Source organism: Ovis canadensis, chromosome 7, assembly GCF_042477335.2.
Source record: "Ovis canadensis isolate MfBH-ARS-UI-01 breed Bighorn chromosome 7, ARS-UI_OviCan_v2, whole genome shotgun sequence".
Taxonomy (NCBI): domain Eukaryota; kingdom Metazoa; phylum Chordata; class Mammalia; order Artiodactyla; family Bovidae; genus Ovis; species Ovis canadensis.
The window spans coordinates 40,004,938-40,022,887 of NC_091251.1; the positions used below are offsets into that span (position 1 = coordinate 40,004,938).

Below are 17,950 nucleotides of genomic sequence, written 5' to 3' on the forward strand. Positions count from 1 at the left end.
CTGACTGGGGCTGTTTACTCTACCACCCAGAGGCTGGTGGACAGTGGGCGTGGTGGGCGTGCTGGCCTAAGTACCTGTTTGTAGAACACTATGACAGCAGGGCAGAGCTAAAACAGCAGTAATCTGAAACCAGTCCTGTTGGTTTTCCTTCCCTGGAAGCTAAAATCTGCATTCCAGATGAAACCTGCAGGGAAGCGGAAGAAAGCACTTAAAAAAAAGAAAGAAAGAAAGAAAAAGCTTCAGGGGTAGTAAATTAACAGCTTTTGCGAGTCCTTGGCGCTTTGAGATGATCTGTTTCTTTCTTTACTTTTAAATATTTCTTTGCTTCGGGCTTTGTAAGTGGCTGTCGGTCTGTGTGCAGTGCTACTTTTTGTTTTGTTTTGTTTTGTTTGCTTGGATGGCACAGGCTTCTGACCGTGATTTAGATGCTAAAAGAGAGCCCGCAAGAAGTATTTCAGTCATTTTCTGCTGATTCACTTTTGAACTTCCTGGGCTGCTCTGGGGTGGGGGGTGGTTGAAGGCTGTCAGGAACAGCTTGCCCGCTCAGCACTCTCTGGAGCCTCCCTTGCTCACCAATGAGGAAGTTGAAAGCCACCAGGAGAACCGCTGGCACTAGGGCGGAGCTCGTGGCAAATCCTGGGCTGGGATGAGTGGGGGCAGGCTGGTTTTCCCTACGACAAAAAGCCTTTTGTCCCCGGGAATAAATACGGAAGTCCCAGAGGAGCAGCCTCCCAGTCCGTGTGTAGTAAGGTGCGCAGCTTCAGCTGCGTCTGGGCATAAAGCCCCGTGGACTTTTTACAGTTGCCCGGGGCACCCCATCCCCGCGCAAACCGGAAGGAGGGCTCGGGAGGGACCAGGGCCGGGCCAAGTGTGCTTGCGCTGCGGCTGAGTCCACCGGCCGGTCCTGTTGCTCTCCGTTCTGGAAGTTAGGAGCCGATGGAGTGCAGAAACTGAGAGAGCAGGGGAAGGTAGCAGAAGTGAGAACTGCCACCCAGGCACTGCTGGGACATGGAGGAAGTTGGAAACGCTCTGAATGGCAGCGATGGCTCGAAACCAGTACAGCCTGAAGCTGGACTTGACCCGGCGCTGTCGATCCTTACCAGGTTCTCTATGAAATCCCTCTTTGGGTTCAGGAGTAAATTGGAATCTGTGAAACCCGAAGAGGAAGACGCGGTGCTGAAAGCCTTCCATAATTTAGTGGTGGAGCCCAGTAGAGGATCGGATCTGCAGGAGGCAGAGGCTCAGGTTCCACTTGACCATGGAAACGATGGGAAGACAAAAGTGGAGACGCAGACGGAGGGAAGTCCTAGGGGAGAAGCAGAGGTCGGGATTTCTCTCCCTGGACAAGAGCTGCTTCCACTTGCTGCTTTGAATGTGAGCCAAGACGATGTCATTTTGGTTCGAGGGACCCTGGTGAACACCACCAGTGATTCTGACTCTGATGATGGAGGCCAGGAACCAGAAGAGGGAAGCAAGAGCAATAGCCCCGGATCCCCTGGTGGTGTTTTATCTGAGCCATCTGAGGAGCCCCAAGAAAAGCCAGGAGATGGAAGGGAAAATACCGCCCCTGGCGACAGGAGTGATGCAGAGCTCAGTGGAGAAAGTCCTCAAAGAACTCTGCAGGAGATAAGCCGCAAGTTGGAACCTGACGAAGGTGGCCTTCAGACAGAGCACAGCCCTTGCCAGCTAGAAGCGGGAGAAAAAGGCCCCATAGCTCCCCCTGTGGTAGCAGACCAGGACTCAAGTGTTGGTGTCACTGAGAACACCTCTTCTAAAAAGGAAGTCCCTGGAGAGAAGTCCTTCCAGCTTCCAGCTTTTTTCAGTGGGCTTCGTGTGCTGAAGAAGGGAGCCACAACCGAGGGTGGGGAGAGCATCACTGAAATTAAACCAAAGGATGGGGACCTGGCTTTGCTCAAGTTGACCCAACCAGTCCAGCGGTCCCTAGCACAGGCAGGGCCTCCAGCAGTGAAGACGGGAGAGAAATCAAGCTATCCAAAGGCCACTCCCACTCTCCTGGAGCAGCTCTCTCAGCTGCTCAACATTGATGTCCCCAAAGCCGAACCAAAGGCAGAAGACCCTGAACAGCCCAAGGAGGAGGAGATGGGCTGTGGTGCACCTCAGGAGAGCCAGAGCGACCCCGGAGAAGCCCAAACCCAGGGAGGAGAGGTCAAGCCAAAGCCGCCAGAGACTGCCTTGGAGGCCTTTAAAGCCTTATTCATCCGTCCCCCAAAAAAGGGGACCACGGCTGACACCTCTGAGCTGGAAGCTCTCAAGCGCAAGATGAGGCATGAGAAAGAGTCCCTAAGAGCTGTGTTTGAGCGATCAAGGTCAAGGCCTGCGGATGGCCCCTCAGATTCCAAAAGCGTACGTAGCAGTTGGGTTCTGTGATTTGTCATAAAGTGTGATGCAGCCAAGTTTCTTTTCAGGTTTCCTGTCAAAGAGGATCTTATTACCTACTCTTAGTGACCTTCCTCTAGGTGAAAGATAATATAATCAAGTGGTCCTTATAAGGAGTTTGGAGTTGGACAGCATTTTGGGGTTGGAGCATTTTCTTTCTTTCTTATATTTCTCTGGGTTGTTGTAAGAAAAGCGTTTAAGTAAAGATGTGCAGATCAGAAAGGGAAACTGTCACTCTGAGTTTAAGCATTAATAGTAAATGTGCTTCTAAAAACCAGGCAGCATCAGAATCAATGCAATATGGAAATGTAGCCCAGACTTCCTTCCCACTTAATTATACCTCTGTGAAGACTATATTTTTCTTTTGAAAATTGGTCACTTGGCCAAATACATGTTTGTGATGTGATTAAAATGTTCTGTGTTGGTTACAAGGCATCCTGATTGAGAACTGGGTTTAGAATGAGACCTGGGTTTAGAATGAGACCTGGATTATAATTCTAACTCCACCAATTACTGGTTGGGTGACCTTGATCTTCTCTGAGCCTCAGTCTCTTCATCAGCAAAATGATAGAAATAACCTTTATTTTATATGGTAGTTGTGAAGAATAAATGAAGTTAGCACATGGTAACCATCTAATTAGTGAAAATTGTTACAATTGTTTAAAGTATTCAGGAAATTTGTAAGGATGAGCAAGCACTTGTTCAGTGGATCTTAAAAGTTCATAATGGCAGTGAGTAGAATTTTTTGCTTAGTTTCACCTTAAAAATAATTATCATTCCTTCATACATTTGATCAGTTAAAATGCTAAATTTAAGGTCTTTAGAAAAATTAGCTTGGGTTGCAGTTAAAAACTAAACACAATATAGCATTCTTCTGGTTGTAAAATCAACCTCTGTAAAAATAGCTTGAATGTGAAAGCCATCTCATTCTTCTTTTTTTTTTTTTGTAGGAAAGAAAAAGAATTGATCAATGTGAATGTCTTAGAGAAATGTTATCTTGACCTAGAACTAATGTTCATGGAAAGTGCAAAGCTGGTTTATATTTTTAACCCTGGAGTTATTTGGGCTATATTTGTAAACATACCTATAAGTGTACCAAATTATAGTACATTTGTATCTTCAACTCAGAGTGTATTTATGGTTTTTTAAAAAAGAGTTACATGCTAAAAATCACTTATTGAAGGTTGTGTAATACTTGGCCTTAAGTTGTTTCATTTTTCCACTCCAGCCGATCACTTTACGTTTCTGGAAAAGCATTGTATTGTAGTGAGTTGTTTCAGTTGCAGCGAGTGAGAGCAATATGCAACTGGCGATTAGAATTCATTTTGGAGTGAGTGCATTCTCAGGGTTTAGTTGGCTGTGGTCACATTTTATTGAACTTAAACTTTTCTCTGCCCACTTTTCCCACAGCCTGACCACAGCCCCACTGAGCAGGATGATAGGATTCCTGGCAGACTCCAGGCTGTCTGGCCACCACCGAAGACAAAGGACACCGAAGAAAAAGTGGGACTGAAGTACACTGAAGCAGGTGATGTGAACAGAAGCCAGGTCTCACTCAGGAATGAATCTCTCGCTGCATTGGCTTTCAGTTCTAGCTGAGTGGACTCCGAGAATTGGAGTTTTTGTTTCATTATAAAATGCAATGCTTCGCTTTTCTTGTTGGTCTCGGTGTTACACTGAACCCTGGCTCACTTATCAGGAATGAATCTCTTAGAGATGAAAGGTGAGCGCAGTGAAATGAATGAAAGGGGGCACTTGTGTAAAAGAGGAGAACCTTGGGGGGACTAATGGAGAGGGTAGATTACAGATGCTTCAGGAAGCAGGTGGTTGGCCCTCGGAGAGTGTGTGAGCCGTCAGGGCTTCTGGCAGAGGCAGAGTGTGAGTCTCCAGAGCTGGAATACGATTTGTTTTTTGTCTTCAAGTAATGCTTTTGAGCCACAGGAACCTTGTGCAGAGTGAATGTACAGATACCATCAGTTACTCTTTCACTTTTGTTAGACAAAGCTTTATTTAATGCATGGCCAGTTTCAAAGCAATCTAATTCCCTGGAAATCTTCCCCAGAGCTTTGCTTGAATGTATTTAAGTAGAATGGGAATCTAGACATTTTTACTTTTTAAGTGAAGGGTTCACATGAAATTAAAAAAAAAAAAAGAATGGGAGGAGGTTATGTCTTAATTGTATATATGTGTGTTTTTATGTATCTCTGAGGAAACCTCTTTGTCTTCTTCCTGATATTTGAAGATTTCTTACATAGGCTTACATTTTGCTGATTGTCTTAGGTTATCTGTACATATTACCAGTCTGTATGGTTATACAAAAGTAGTACTTCTTTCAGTTCTTATTGGTTGATTGGTCGACATAAGTGGATCAGAGTTTGGATGGTTTAGTAATCCACAGGCTTTTTGAAAGATGATCAAGTTACAGTCAATAAGTGATGGCATGAACGAATCTCAGTTCTAGCCTCCACGTACACAGTTGCAAACTTCTGACTACCCCCAAGACAACTACTTGATGACGTTTTTTTCTCACCTGCTTGATTTACAGAGTGAAAGCTATCATGCCTTGGTGAAAATGTATATTACTGTTTCATTCTTCTTGCCTACATTTGATCTTTCCAAAATCAGAATGCTTATGACTACAATACTGACCACCTACCAAATTGTCTTTTCATAACCTGGCACAGTGTGAACAGTCAAAAGTCCTGAAGTTCCCGTTAGTGAAAAACCAGAATCCTATGAGTTCTTATTCCTAGTATGTAATGGGGTGGCAGTCTTTCATCCTACGTGACTTTTCAGTCTATGTCAAATCATATTTGGGGGCATTTATACTCTATAGAGATTCCCGAGTCTTTGCTTTCTCTCCTCTTCTGTTTCTAGAAGCTCAGAGGAGTCCTGTCATTACCTTGCTGCGTAATTACACCCAAAGTCAGTAGCTTTCCAAGCTCTCTCTCTCTCTCTTTTTTTTGTTCATGAAATGTGTGTTCTCAGAGCAACCTAAGGTCTGGGATTAGATGAGGGAAAAGGAGGGGGGGATCAATGAATAGTAACAGTCCTCTTGGGTGCATTGTGGTGCACAAGGACAGCTTGCTACAGAGAGAAGACTGACTGTTGTCTGGAGAAGGCATCTCGGTCCCCAGCTGGTTCCCATGGGTGGCAGTCCTGTCGCTCACTTTCTGTGCTCCCAGGTCTGGTGCTTATTTTCTTATGAACCTTGTAGCAGTAATTATTCTGCTGATAACACTTTACGGAGTATTAAAGCAGAATACCCTATGCCCGCAGGAAACTTCTTTTTACTCCAAGACTCAATACCAACATATGGTTGCCTTGTCATTTATTGCTAATCTTAAGGAAGCTAACATTTTCCTTGTGATTTTAAGTTCTGTTGTTGAGAAATCTGGAATCTTATAAGCACGTAGTTTAAAGCAATACATTTTGTGGTATTTCCATTGGTTTCCCTGCCCTTAGGGAAGTAGGGAGCACAGAGATAGAAAAATTAGATCCAAAATATTTCAGGGTGTTCGAAGTGCTTTTAATTTTTCCTGGCATGTATAATTCATTGTTAGTGAAATGGGATAGCAGGAGTCTAGCATTCATATTTCAAGTATGCTATTGACTCGGATGATAAAGAATCTGTCTGCAATGCCGGAGACTTGGGTTCCATCCCTGGGTTAGGAAGATCCCCTGGAGAAGGGAATGCTTATCCTCTCTAATACTCTTGCTTGGAGAATCCCATGAACAGAGGAGCCTGATGGGCTACAGTTCACGGGGTCACGAAGAGTCCGACACAACTAAGCAATTAAGCACACAGACGTAAGAGTTCTGTGCTGTCAAAATCGGAGCCCAGTCCTCGGCAGGGCTGGCCCAGAGATGGTTTTTTTTCATCATGAATCTCTCACTGTCCTTGTGCTGCCCTTGGCTACTTTGGATGTGCCACTGCTTGTGTTTCCCTCTGTTCAGAGTTCATCGTCCAGTGATGTCTTTCTGAGGGCTTAGGCAGTCATCTGATACAGTCAGATCACTTTTGTTCAAGGATGAAAAGAAAGAGCTGATCTAAGGGAAGCTGTCCCTTTAAACTATGGCTTCTGGAGCCCTCGTAGCCATGTGAGAGAAGCTGACCACTGTTGCTGGTGCCAACTGTCAAGGATGCGCTCTTCTGCCACTGCCAAAGCCATCAGCATCATGTATAGCTGCTGATACTGCAACAAACTCACTCCCTTGGCAGCTAAAGCTTTTGGCTCCCTCTGGAGCCTCTGATACCATTCTGATGACGCTGCATCCACCATCAAGGGCCCTTCCACTGCCAGTCTCTGAGCTCTCAGAGCCCAGGTGATGTGCCAGTTGAGAGGGGCACTCGCGCTCACCAGAGCTGTCACTCAAGGGACAGGTGCTGGAGTTGACCTCTACCAGGGAGGGTCCCCTGTGTTCATTCACACAGTATTTGAATTGCTCTGCTCAAATGAGAAAGAATCCCTTTTCCCAAGCCCTGTACTGTCCTTTTATACATTATTAGCAATGCAGTTCTGCTTTGCGCTTGGGATGCCTCAAAGCTATTATGAGTGAAAAGAGCATTCTGTCTCCCCACCTCCAAATCCCCTCCCCTCCCCCAGCATTCCTTGGAATTGGACTGGAGACTACAGCCCTCATGTTCACAGAATTGTCTTTCCTCCTCCTCCTGAGTACAGGAGTTTGCTCTTGAAACAGGCTTCTGGGATAGTCTGGCTTTTTTTTGGAAGAATTTTTCAGTGGGCTCATCACATTCTTAAATGGTTAAGTCACATTGAGTCCCTGCCGCTTTCCTGCACTGCAGACCAGAAACATCTGGGTGGAGTAAACTTGATCACCTTGTGAAGCCCAGGGCTAAGTAAAACCCAATCACAACCAAGTGAAAAGGTGTGAAACAATACAAGGGGAGCCTAAAAGAAAAAAAAAGTCAATGTCTACCTTTAATGCCTTTTTTTTTTTTGCATTTCTTTTCCATGGGGATGGTCTTGATCCCTGTCTCCTGTACAGTGTCACAAAACTCAGTCCATAGTTCATCAGGCATTCTATCTATCAGATCTAGACCCTTAAATCTATTTCTCACTTCTACTGTATAATCATAAGGGATTTGATTTAGGTGATTGGTCTAGTGGTTTTCCCTACTTTTATCAATTTAAGTCTGAATTTGGCAATAAGGAGTTCATGATCTGAGCCACAGTCAGCTCCTGGTCTTGTTTTTGTTGACTGTATAGAGCTTCTCTATCTTTGGCTGCAAAGAATATAATCAATCTGATTTTGGTGTTGACCATCTGGTGATGTCCATGTGTAGGGTCTTCTCTTGTGTTGTTGGAAGAGGGTGTTTGCTATGACCAGTGCATTTTCTTGGCAAAACTCTATTAGCCTTTGCCCTGCTTCATTCTGTATTCCAAGGCCAAATTTGCCTGTTACTCCAGGTGTTTCTTGACTTCCTACTTTTGCATTCCAGTCCCCTATAGTGAAAAGGACATCTTTTTTGGGTGTTAATTCTAAAAGGTCTTATAGGTCTTCATAGAACCATTCAACTTCACCTTCTTCAGCATTACTGGTTGGGGCATAGACTTGCATTACTGCGATATTGAATGGTTTGCCTTGGAGACGAACAGAGATCATTCTGTCGTTTTTGAGCTTGCATCCAAGTACTGCATTTCAGACTCTTCTGTTGACCATGATGGCTACTCCATTTCTTCTAAGGGATTCCTGTCTGTGTTAGTAAATATAATGGTCATCTGAGTTAAATTCACCCATTCCAGTCCATTTTAGTTCTCTGATTCGTAGAATGTCAACGTTCACTCTTGCCATCTCTTGTTTGACCACTTCCAATTTGCCTTGATTCATGGACCTGACATTCCAGGTTCCTATGCAATATTACTCTTTACAGCATTGGACCTTGCTTCTATCACCAGTCACATCCACAGCTGGGTATTGTTTTTCCTTTGGCTCCAATCCCTTCATTCTTTCTGGAGTTATTTCTCCACTGATCTCCAGTAGCATATTGGGCACCTACAGACCTGGGGAGTTCCTCTTTCAGTGTCCTGTCATTTTGCCTTTTCCTACTGTTCATGCAGTTCTCAAGGCAAGAATACTGAAGTGGTTTGCCATCCCTTCTCCAGTGGACCACATTCTGTCAGACCTCTCCACCATGACCCACCCGTCTTGGGTGGCCCCACGGGCATGGCTTAGTTTCATTGAGTTAGACAAGGCTGTGGTCCTAGTGTGATTAGATTGACTCGTTTTCTGTGAGTATGGTTTCAGTGTGTCTGCCCTCTGATGCCCTCTTGCAACACCTACCGTCTTACTTGAGTTTCTCTTACCTTGGGCGTGGGGTATCTCTTCACCGCTATTCCAGCAAAGTGCAGCCACTGCTCCTTACCTTGGACGAGGGGTATCTCCTCACTGCAGCCCCTCCTGACCTTGAACGTGGAATAGCTCCTCTAGGCCCTCCTGCACCCGCACAGCCACCGCTCCTTGGACGTGGGATTGCTCGCCCCTGGCCTCGGGCATGGGGTAGCTCCTCTCGGCTGCTCCTGCCCTGTCACAGCCTGGCACTCTTGGCTGCTGCCCCTGACCTCGGACACAGGGTAGCTCCTCTCGGCCATTCCTGTGCTGTCACAGCCTGGCACTCTTGGCCGCTGCCCTGACCTCTGATGTGGGGTAACTCATCTTGGCTGCCGCTCCTCAGGCTTGGGGTCCTCCCGGCTTCTGCCCCTGATCTCGGACTTTGGGTAGCTCCTCTAGGCCGCGCTATGTGCACCGGTCACAGCTGCCTGCGCTTTTTTTGTTTTGCAAAAAAGCAAAATGGCTGTCTGGGGAGGCTTTACAAATTAGCTGTGAAAAGAGAAGCGAAAAGCAAAGGAGAAAAGGAAAGATACAAGGATCTGAATGAGAGTTGCAAAGAATAGCAAAAAGATAAGAAAGCCAGCCTCAGTGATCAATGCAAAGAAATAGAGGAAAAGAACAGAACGGGAAAGACTAGAGATCTCTTCAAGAAAAATTAGAGATACCAAGGGAACATTTTATGCAAAGATGGGCTCGATAAAGGACAGAAATGGTATGGACCTAACAGAAGCAGAAGATATTAAGAAGAGGTGGCAAGAATACACAGAAGAACTGCACAAAAAAGATCTTCAACCAAGATAATCACGATGGTGGGATCACTCACCTAGAGCCAGACATCTTGGAATGTGAAGTCAAGTAGGCCTAAGAAAGCATCGCTACGAACAAAGCTAGTGGAGGTGATGGAATTCCAGTTAAGCTATTTCAAATCCTGAAAGATGATGCTGTGAAAGTGCTGCACTCAATATGCCAGCAAATTTGGAAAACTCAGCAGTGGCCACAGGACTGGAAAAGGTCAGTTTTCATTCCAATCCCAAAGAAAGGCAATGCCAAAGAATGCTCAAGCTACCACACAATTGCACACATCTCATACACTAGTAAATAATGCTCAAAATTCTCCAAGCCAGGCTTCAGCAGTACGTGAACCATGAACTTCCAGATGTTCAAGCTGGTTTTAGAAAAGGCAGAGGAACCAGAGATCAAATTGCCAAAATCCGCTGGATCATGGAAAAAGCAAGAGAGTTCCAGAAAAACATCTATTTCTGCTTTATTGACTATGCCAAAGCCTTTGACTGTGTGGATCACAATATTGACTATGGAAAATTCTGAAAGAGATGGGAATACCAGACCACCTGACCTGCCTCTTGAGAAACCTATATGCAGGTCAGGAAGCAACAGTTAGAACTGGACATGGAACAACAGACTGGTTCCAAATAGGAAAAGGAGTACATCAAGGCTATATATTGTCACCCTGCTTATTTAACTTGTATGCAGAGTACGTCATGAGAAACGCTGGGCTGGAAGAAGCACAAGCTGGAATCAAGATTGCAGGGAGAAATATCTATAACCTCAGATATGCAGATGACACCACCCTTATGGCAGAAAGTGAAGAGGAACTGAAAAGCCTCTTGATGAAAGAGAAAGTGAAGAGTGAAATAGTTGGCTTAAAGCTCAACGTTCAGAAAAGGAAGATCATGGCATCTGGTCTCATCACTTCATGGGAAATAGATGGGGAAACAGTGGAAACAGTGTCAGACTTTATTTTTTTGGGCTCCAGAATCACTGCAGATGGTGACTGCAGCCATGATATTAAAAGACACTTATTCCTTGGAGGAAAAGTTATGACCAACCTAGATAGCATATTGAAAAGCAGAGACATTACTTTGCCAACAAAGGTCCGTCTAGTCAAGGCTATGGTTTTTCCAGTGGTCATATATGGATGTGAGAGCTGGACTGTGAAGAAAGCTGAGCACCGAAGAATTGATGCTTTGAACTGTGGTGTTGGAGAAGACTCTTGAGAGTCCCCTGGACTGCAGGGAGATCCAACCAGTCCATTCTGAAGGAGATCAGCCGTGGGATTTCTTTGGACGGAATGGTCTGAAGCTGAAACTCCAGTACTTTGGCCACCTCATGCGAAGAGTTGACTCATTGAAAAAGACTCTGATGCTGGGAGGGATTGGGGGCAGGAGGAGAAGGGAATGACAGAGGATGAGATGGCTAGGATGGGATCACTGACTCGATGGTTGTGAGTCTGAGTGAACTCCAGGAGCTGGTGATGGACAGGGAGGCCTGGCGTGCTGCAACTCATGGGGTCGCAAAGAGTCGGACATGACTGAACAACTGAACTGAACTGAACCTCTGATGCTGCAAAAGCCATTTGTCTTATCAGAGATAGATCCCCAGGGATCTCTTCTGTTCATTCTCTAACAGGCTGTCCTATCTGTGGTGAGGTTACTTAAGGGTTTGTAACAGGCCCAGCGTCTTCTAAAAAAAAAAAAAAAAGATTGGACATAATAAGGATCTAGGTATCATAGAATAGTCAAATCATAGAGGTAACATGGGGTTAAACTTCTATCTCAAACTTGAAATAATTTTCTAGACCCTATTAGGCTACTTTTTTTTTTTCTTTTCATTTTGCTTTATGGAGAATAAATGCACTTAGCTATACTTATTTTGTCCTTGGATAATTCTGTGTAGTATTACTGTATCAGCCAGGGTCTTGTCAAGGATCAAGTGAGGATGATTTGATTGACAGTTTGTTGGAGATGGTTTACAAAGGTGTGGATGGGGTTTGGGAAAAGCAGTGAGAGATGGAGCAGCTCTCTGGGGCTAGTAATCATGGGAGGTGTTTACAGCCCAGGCAGGGTCAGGTGAAGCTGCTAGAAAACCCAGAATGTCAGAGGGAGGCTGAATGGTGTCGAGGGGGCTACCCGACAGGAGCTGTGGCCTTCAGTGGAGGGATGCAACCAGTCCATGGTGACCTGCCTGTGGGAGGGAGCTGGGGGAACAAATGCTCTGGCTTTCTTCTCCCGCTCTCTGGTCTCCTGCCATCTCTCCTCTTGGCCAAATCCAAAGAGAAGTTAGAGGACTGGGATCAACTTTAGGCCAGACAGCAGAGCCCAGAAAAAGACCCAGAAGGGGCGAGAGCGGATCTGGGAGGCAAATGAAAGATACCCAGCACAGTTACACTGCTGGCTGACTCCAGGTGAAGGAAGGTTCTGAGGCCCCACAGTCTGTGCAAAGAATTGGCACACACGGACCACATAGGGTGTGAAGAAAAGCTCCTGCCTTGTATCCTGTGGGAGGGTATGTTTTCTACTCCAATTAGTTCATAGAAACAGACAATGGCTATTACTCAGAGCCTTGCCCTGTGCACACCTATTTCACCTTAGTGTAGAGGCTTTGTTTACTGATCTCAGAAAATCTTCCATAGGCTCTCAGTGGTTTCCCAATGTTACAAAATAAAACATGTTTGGAAATATCTAGAAATATCACAGAGTAAAACAGAATCTCTAAATTGTGTTTCGTAGAGAGATCATTTCCACCATTTTGAATTGTGATAGTCCTGTGTGAATTTAATACTTAAAATTTTTTTATCACACTGTACAAACTGCTTTTTATACTTGAAAATGTGACTTATCTTTGATTTCTGCATTGAACAATGATTAATTTGTAGATTTCACTTTTTGAAATATATAATGATGAAAATAACATAAATGTTTTTATCAGTGTTTTCTTTATTTAGAATACATTACTTGTGCAATGGCTAAATAAAAGTATATATGCCTTTTTCAGGTTTTTATGAATGTTAATTGCCAGACTTAATTTTCTTATCTAAAGTTGTTCAGTATGAAATCAGTACTTTTAAAACACTGAAATTATTTTTCCCTCTTATTTGCTTTCTATTTTACTTGTATTTTCTGGTGTGTAGAAATTTTAGATGTTTATATAATCAAATCTACTCTCATTTTATTGTATGGCTTTTCTTTTGGCTTAAGAGGACTTCCCCTACTCAAATATCAGCTTTATATTTAAATTTCTTAAGTGATTTCTTTCTACCTCTTCTTTCCTTCTCTTCTTTTTGTCCATTTCATATTGAAAACTTATTTCAGGGCCTAGCCTGCAGTAGAGAGCTAATGACAGCTTCTGGTTTTGTAAGTAGCTAATTGTACAGCAAGCTTCTGGAATAATTATTCCTCTCCAGGATATGTTTAGGACAGTCTTGAGCTTTCTGTTCTCTTTGTGTTTGTATTTTGTACCAGTATCTTCATTATTGTACTATTATAATACATCTCAATCTGTTCAAGTTCTCAGGCATACTTCCAAAAAATTTTTTGTTTCTTATTTTTTTCTTCCAGAAAACTTTAGCTTACTTAGTCTTATTTTGAAAGAATCCCTTTTGGACTTTTATTGGAATTTCATTATTTATAAATTAATGTGAAGGTGGGAATGAGAATCAAGATCTTTAAAATGCTTAGTATTTCTTACCAGGAACATATCTTATTTAAGTTTTCTTTTCTGACTTAAACTAAATACATGGATACATAGGGGTATATCTTGTACTTTTTCTAAATGTATTCCCAGGCATGTTATTTTTTTGGAAAAGAAAAAAAACTTGATATGAAACTATCTTGTGATTACTTTTACTTAAAGTCAAATGCATTCCTTCAAATCTAGTGAGTCACACATACTGAATACTCAAATTTTCCTCCTGAGGTCAGGGCTGGCCTGAGTGAAGGGCATGTTTGAACCATCTGATCTCAGGGGGTACTGTTCCTTAGTTTTACTCTAGTTGGTGATTTTTAGTATTCTGAGACTCCTTTAAAAGCCTAATGATGATAGAAAGCTATGGAAGAAGACATTGCAGTTAATTTTGCATCTACAGTCTTTCAGACCCTCCTCCTCACCCCACAACCATCTGTGGACATCCTCTCCCACCTCTTGTCACCTCCCCAGGCTTCGATGAAGAACCTTTGCTGCAAATGCTCAGCCTAGAGCTGGGCCTCCTTTCCTCTTCATCTTCTATTTTGTGTTATAATGAATGACCTGAAACATTTCATTCTCAATTATTTAAGTATTAGGATATTTAAAAAGTATACCATCATACTGTGTACTTCAACATCCGAGGAGGAAATGAAGCTAATGTGTGTGAGATTAAAATGGTACCATTTAGGAAACGGGCAGTCACTTAATTACCAAAGAAAAAAATGGAGAAAAAAAAAGGACAAAGAAGGGAAAGCCCTCATGTTTTCCCAAAATAAAATGAACTGTGCTTCTTTAGTTTCTCTTTCAGCGTGAATCTGGAACTGCCCTTCTCTCCCCTGACTGTACCTCAGAGCTGGCCTGGGACTGGGGGCTGCCACAAGGACCACCATACTCAAGGAACACTGTGGCTTATGTAGTAAATAGAACCCAACAGCAGGCATCAGGATTACTGTGAGTGGGCAAGTTGTCAGTGTGTATGGCATCTCTTTGGGCTTATTCACACCACCCAGAACCTTGGAGTAGCTCAAGAGCGTCCTTGTTTGGAGTAATTTAGGTAACCCATTACTCAGCTTGATAATAAAGATCCGCCTACTTTCTGGTTTGTTTCTAACTTAGGTTCCCTTGGTTATAAAGTGATAGAGCTGTTTGCCACCCTTCCTGGTGAGTCAGACATTCTTGTCTCCACCAGCCAGGGAGAGCTATAAATATCTTGGAATATTTCATTGGCCTCTAGTACTTTTAAAAACTTCATTCATAGCTAACAAGCTATGTTAGCCATGAATGGACTTTCCTTTAATATCATACGTCCATTCAGATTTTCCTAAGTGTCTGTCTTCTTTCATGGTCTAGGCAATAGGTTAATTCATTGTCTATTTCACAGGACTTTGTGACATATTACCATCACTTACATGGAGTTAGGGTGATGGTCCAGAAATTGGAAGCTGTGCCAATGGCCCAAGAAAACTTTGCATCTTATCCTGAGAAATGAGAGGCGACACAAGTGTTACAGGCTTCTACTGTGTATCTGGGAGCTGTGGGGGAGGGAGACTGACTTCCTGAACACAGATGGGAACGAAGAATTGATATTAAGCAGAGGGAATTCCAAAATGTGGACCAGCAACTCAGGAATCATACATTGTGTCCTAGGAAATATTAGTAAAGGTCTTTAGCTCAGAGGACTAAAAGCAAGAGATTAAAATATAGAATCTGAAACTTTAGAATATTAAAAATTTAGAGCTGCAAGCATCTCAGAAATTGTGTGATTCATCCTATTAGTTTTACAAATGAGAATCAGAGAGGTTATGACTTACTGAAAGATACATGTAATTAATAAGAGAGCTGAAATGACAGCAGAAAGAGAAGAACCACAGCTTCAAGTCAGGGATGGAGGTGGGGGAATGCATTGGAGAGTGAGTGATGGTTTTTTTTTTTTTCCTGCCAACATGCAACAATTAAAGCTCCAGCAAGGAAAGGAAGCTTTCCTTGGGCGGGGGGTGGGGGTGGGAGGGAAGCTCCTGGGAACAGGAGCATTTAAGAATTATGCTAATTATTAAAAAAAAAAAGTATTATGGCACTGGAGTGAGTCCATCTGAATAATAAAGGAGAGATATGGGTACCATGCCAGCTCACCAGACACATCCACAGAAATTAACTGGGTCATTTCATGCTGCTTTTTGACTCATAAAAATTGTTAACATGAATTTTAATGGTATCTTTAATATGATCTAGTCTCATTTAAGCAATGTAAAGCAAATAAAAATGCTTCTGGTTTGTGGATTCTTGCAAAGTTCAGGTGGGGCTCATGGGGCTCAGTTTGTATGCTGAAAGGCAGGGTGCATGTTATTCGATTTGAGGAGGTACAGGAACAAATGTTTTTATTTTAATGGTTGTGTATTTTAGTAGTCCTATGATGTTTTAGAGAAAATAAAACAAGCACTAAAATCCACTTTAAAGTTTCTTTTGGGGAGGTGAGGCTGAAGTTTGATATGCCATATCCTATGCCACATTTTCACAAATACCTCCTTTCACTATTTTTTTTTTCTTTTTACTGAAAATTTCTATCCAGGTGACCTCGTTTTTCTTCTCTTCTTCAAATCTGTTGCTGCCCAGTGCTTGTTCTCTGGATACTCCACCAAGCACCACTCTACCATTCCAACCTCTGTACCCTCCCCCCCCCCCAATTCCCCCACAACACACATCTTTCACTTGCATTGAATTCTCTCCTTCAGTCCACCTGTACTGTTCTGGGATCCCCCACCAGCTCAGCCAAGAAAGGGCACTCGCTCTTTCAGATCCCTCCTGCCAGAAACAGCAGCTGGGACATGGTGACTGTTTTCCTCTTTGATAGAAAAGACAAGTGACTGTATTTCTGACTAGTAACTAAAGCAAAGGTTCCATGACTAAATTCTTGAGCACTCTTTCCCAGAAGAAGGAATGAGAATGTAATGGGAAAAGTAGAAGATGATCTCAGAGAGAAAGAAACTCAACCAGGGAAATCTTAGGGATGTGCTTAAGTTTGGTATTTCCTTTACTTTGGGTTTCATAGGTTTGGGCATCCAACAGAGTTGAGTTTGAAGCTTGGCTCTTCCATCTACTAACTGTTTAAAAAGAGCAATGATGATAATTTAAAATAATTATTGTAAAGATAAAATGAGATAATATATGAAGTTCAATGGCATCACAGCTAGCTTATTATGTTAGGTTTTGACCACACCAAGCAGCTTGCAGGGTCTTAGATCCCCAACCAGGGATTGTACCTGGGTCCATGGTGTGAAAGCATGGAGTCCTAACCACTGGGTCACCAAGGGGTGTGTGTGTGCATGCGTGTATGCTCCGTTGTGTCTGACTCTTTGTGACCCCATAGACTGTAGGCAACCAGGCTCCTGTGTCCATGGAATTTTACAGGAAAGAATACTGGAGTGGGTTGCCATTCCTGCTCCAGGGGATCTTCCCGACCCAGGGATCAAACCTGCATCTCCTGCATTTGTTGGCGGATTCTTTACCATTGTGCCACCTGGGAAGCCTGGGTTGTCAAGGAATTCCCACAGTTGGCTTTCTAAAAAAACAGTTTATGTTGAAGTGTAGCATACATGTGGGAAATTGCTCATATTACAAGTGCTCATGAAAAAATCACTCAACCTCAGAAAGAAACGGAAAATTTTATTTGAGCCAAATTAAAACTTAAAACCTGGGAACAGACTTTCAGAACTCTCCAAGAACTGTTCTGCCCATTAGAAAGAGGAGTGGATCTTGAGTCATGACCACCTTACAAGATTAAGGAAGGGTGTTCTAACGAGTAATCTTGTTGATGCTTGGAGAATGTTGTTTATATGGTTGAGTATAGTAGTTCTTTCTTCTGATGGAAAGGTTTGGTCAATGTATAATGCATATACACAATATACAGTAGAGGGGAGAGAGGAAGCCAGAGTCCAAAGAAAAAATGTAATTTTTCCTTGACTTGCTTTAGAATACAGATTTTTATTTCATCACAAATAATATAATGGCTCCATAAATTATAACAAAGTGAACATAAGCACCATGCAAATCAAGAAATAGTCCATTCCCTACAACCCCGAGGCCCCTATCTTGCCCCCTTCCTATCACAGCTACCTTTTTCCTCCAAAGAAACCACAATTCTGACTTCTAACGCTATAGTTTCAGTGCTTCTGAACCTAAATGGATTCATTTTGTGTCTGGCTGTTTTCCTTCAACATTAGGCTGTGAGAACCAAACATGTAATCGTAGGTACCTGTAATCTATTTGTTTCCATTGTTCTATACTCCTTCACTGTATGAATGTATTGCGATGTGTTCATTCATCCATGATGGACCTGCATGTTGTCCTCACTTTGGGGCTGTTACGAGTATGTTGCTGTTAATTTTCTTGTATGTGTCTTTGGCACACAAAGGAACACATTTCTCCTTGGTATATCCTGGGGAGTGGGATTTCTGGTCATAGGATATGACTGTATTCAGTGTTTGTTGTTGCTGGTCAGTTGCTGACTCATGTCTGCCTCTTTGCAACCCCGTGGACTGCAGCACCCCAGGCTTCCCTGTCCTTCATTATTTCCCAGAGTTTGCTCAAACTCATGTCCATTCTGTTGATGATACCATCCAACCATCTTATCCTCTGTTGCCCTCTTTTCCTGCTCACAGTCTTTCCCAGCATCATGGTCTTTTCCAGTGAGTTGGCTCTCCACATCAGGTGGCAAAAGTCC

The 17,950-nt window shown here is 43.1% G+C and overlaps 1 protein-coding gene across 2 annotated transcripts in view; it reads left to right on the forward strand.

Annotated features, from left to right (window-relative positions):
* FMN1 (formin 1) overlaps positions 1-17,950 on the forward strand; it is a 435,744-nt gene that overhangs the window by 117,838 nt on the left and 299,956 nt on the right. Inside the window, exons 1-2 of one of the 2 annotated variants that reach the window (XM_069595980.1) lie at positions 594-2,364; positions 3,808-3,925. In XM_069595980.1, coding sequence (XP_069452081.1) covers positions 1,009-2,364; positions 3,808-3,925 — 1,474 coding nt within the window. In that variant the 5' untranslated portion in view covers positions 594-1,008. Of the gene's footprint in view, positions 1-593; positions 2,365-3,807; positions 3,926-17,950 lie in introns of those variants that run through there. The other variant, XM_069595979.1, reaches the window with a different exon arrangement.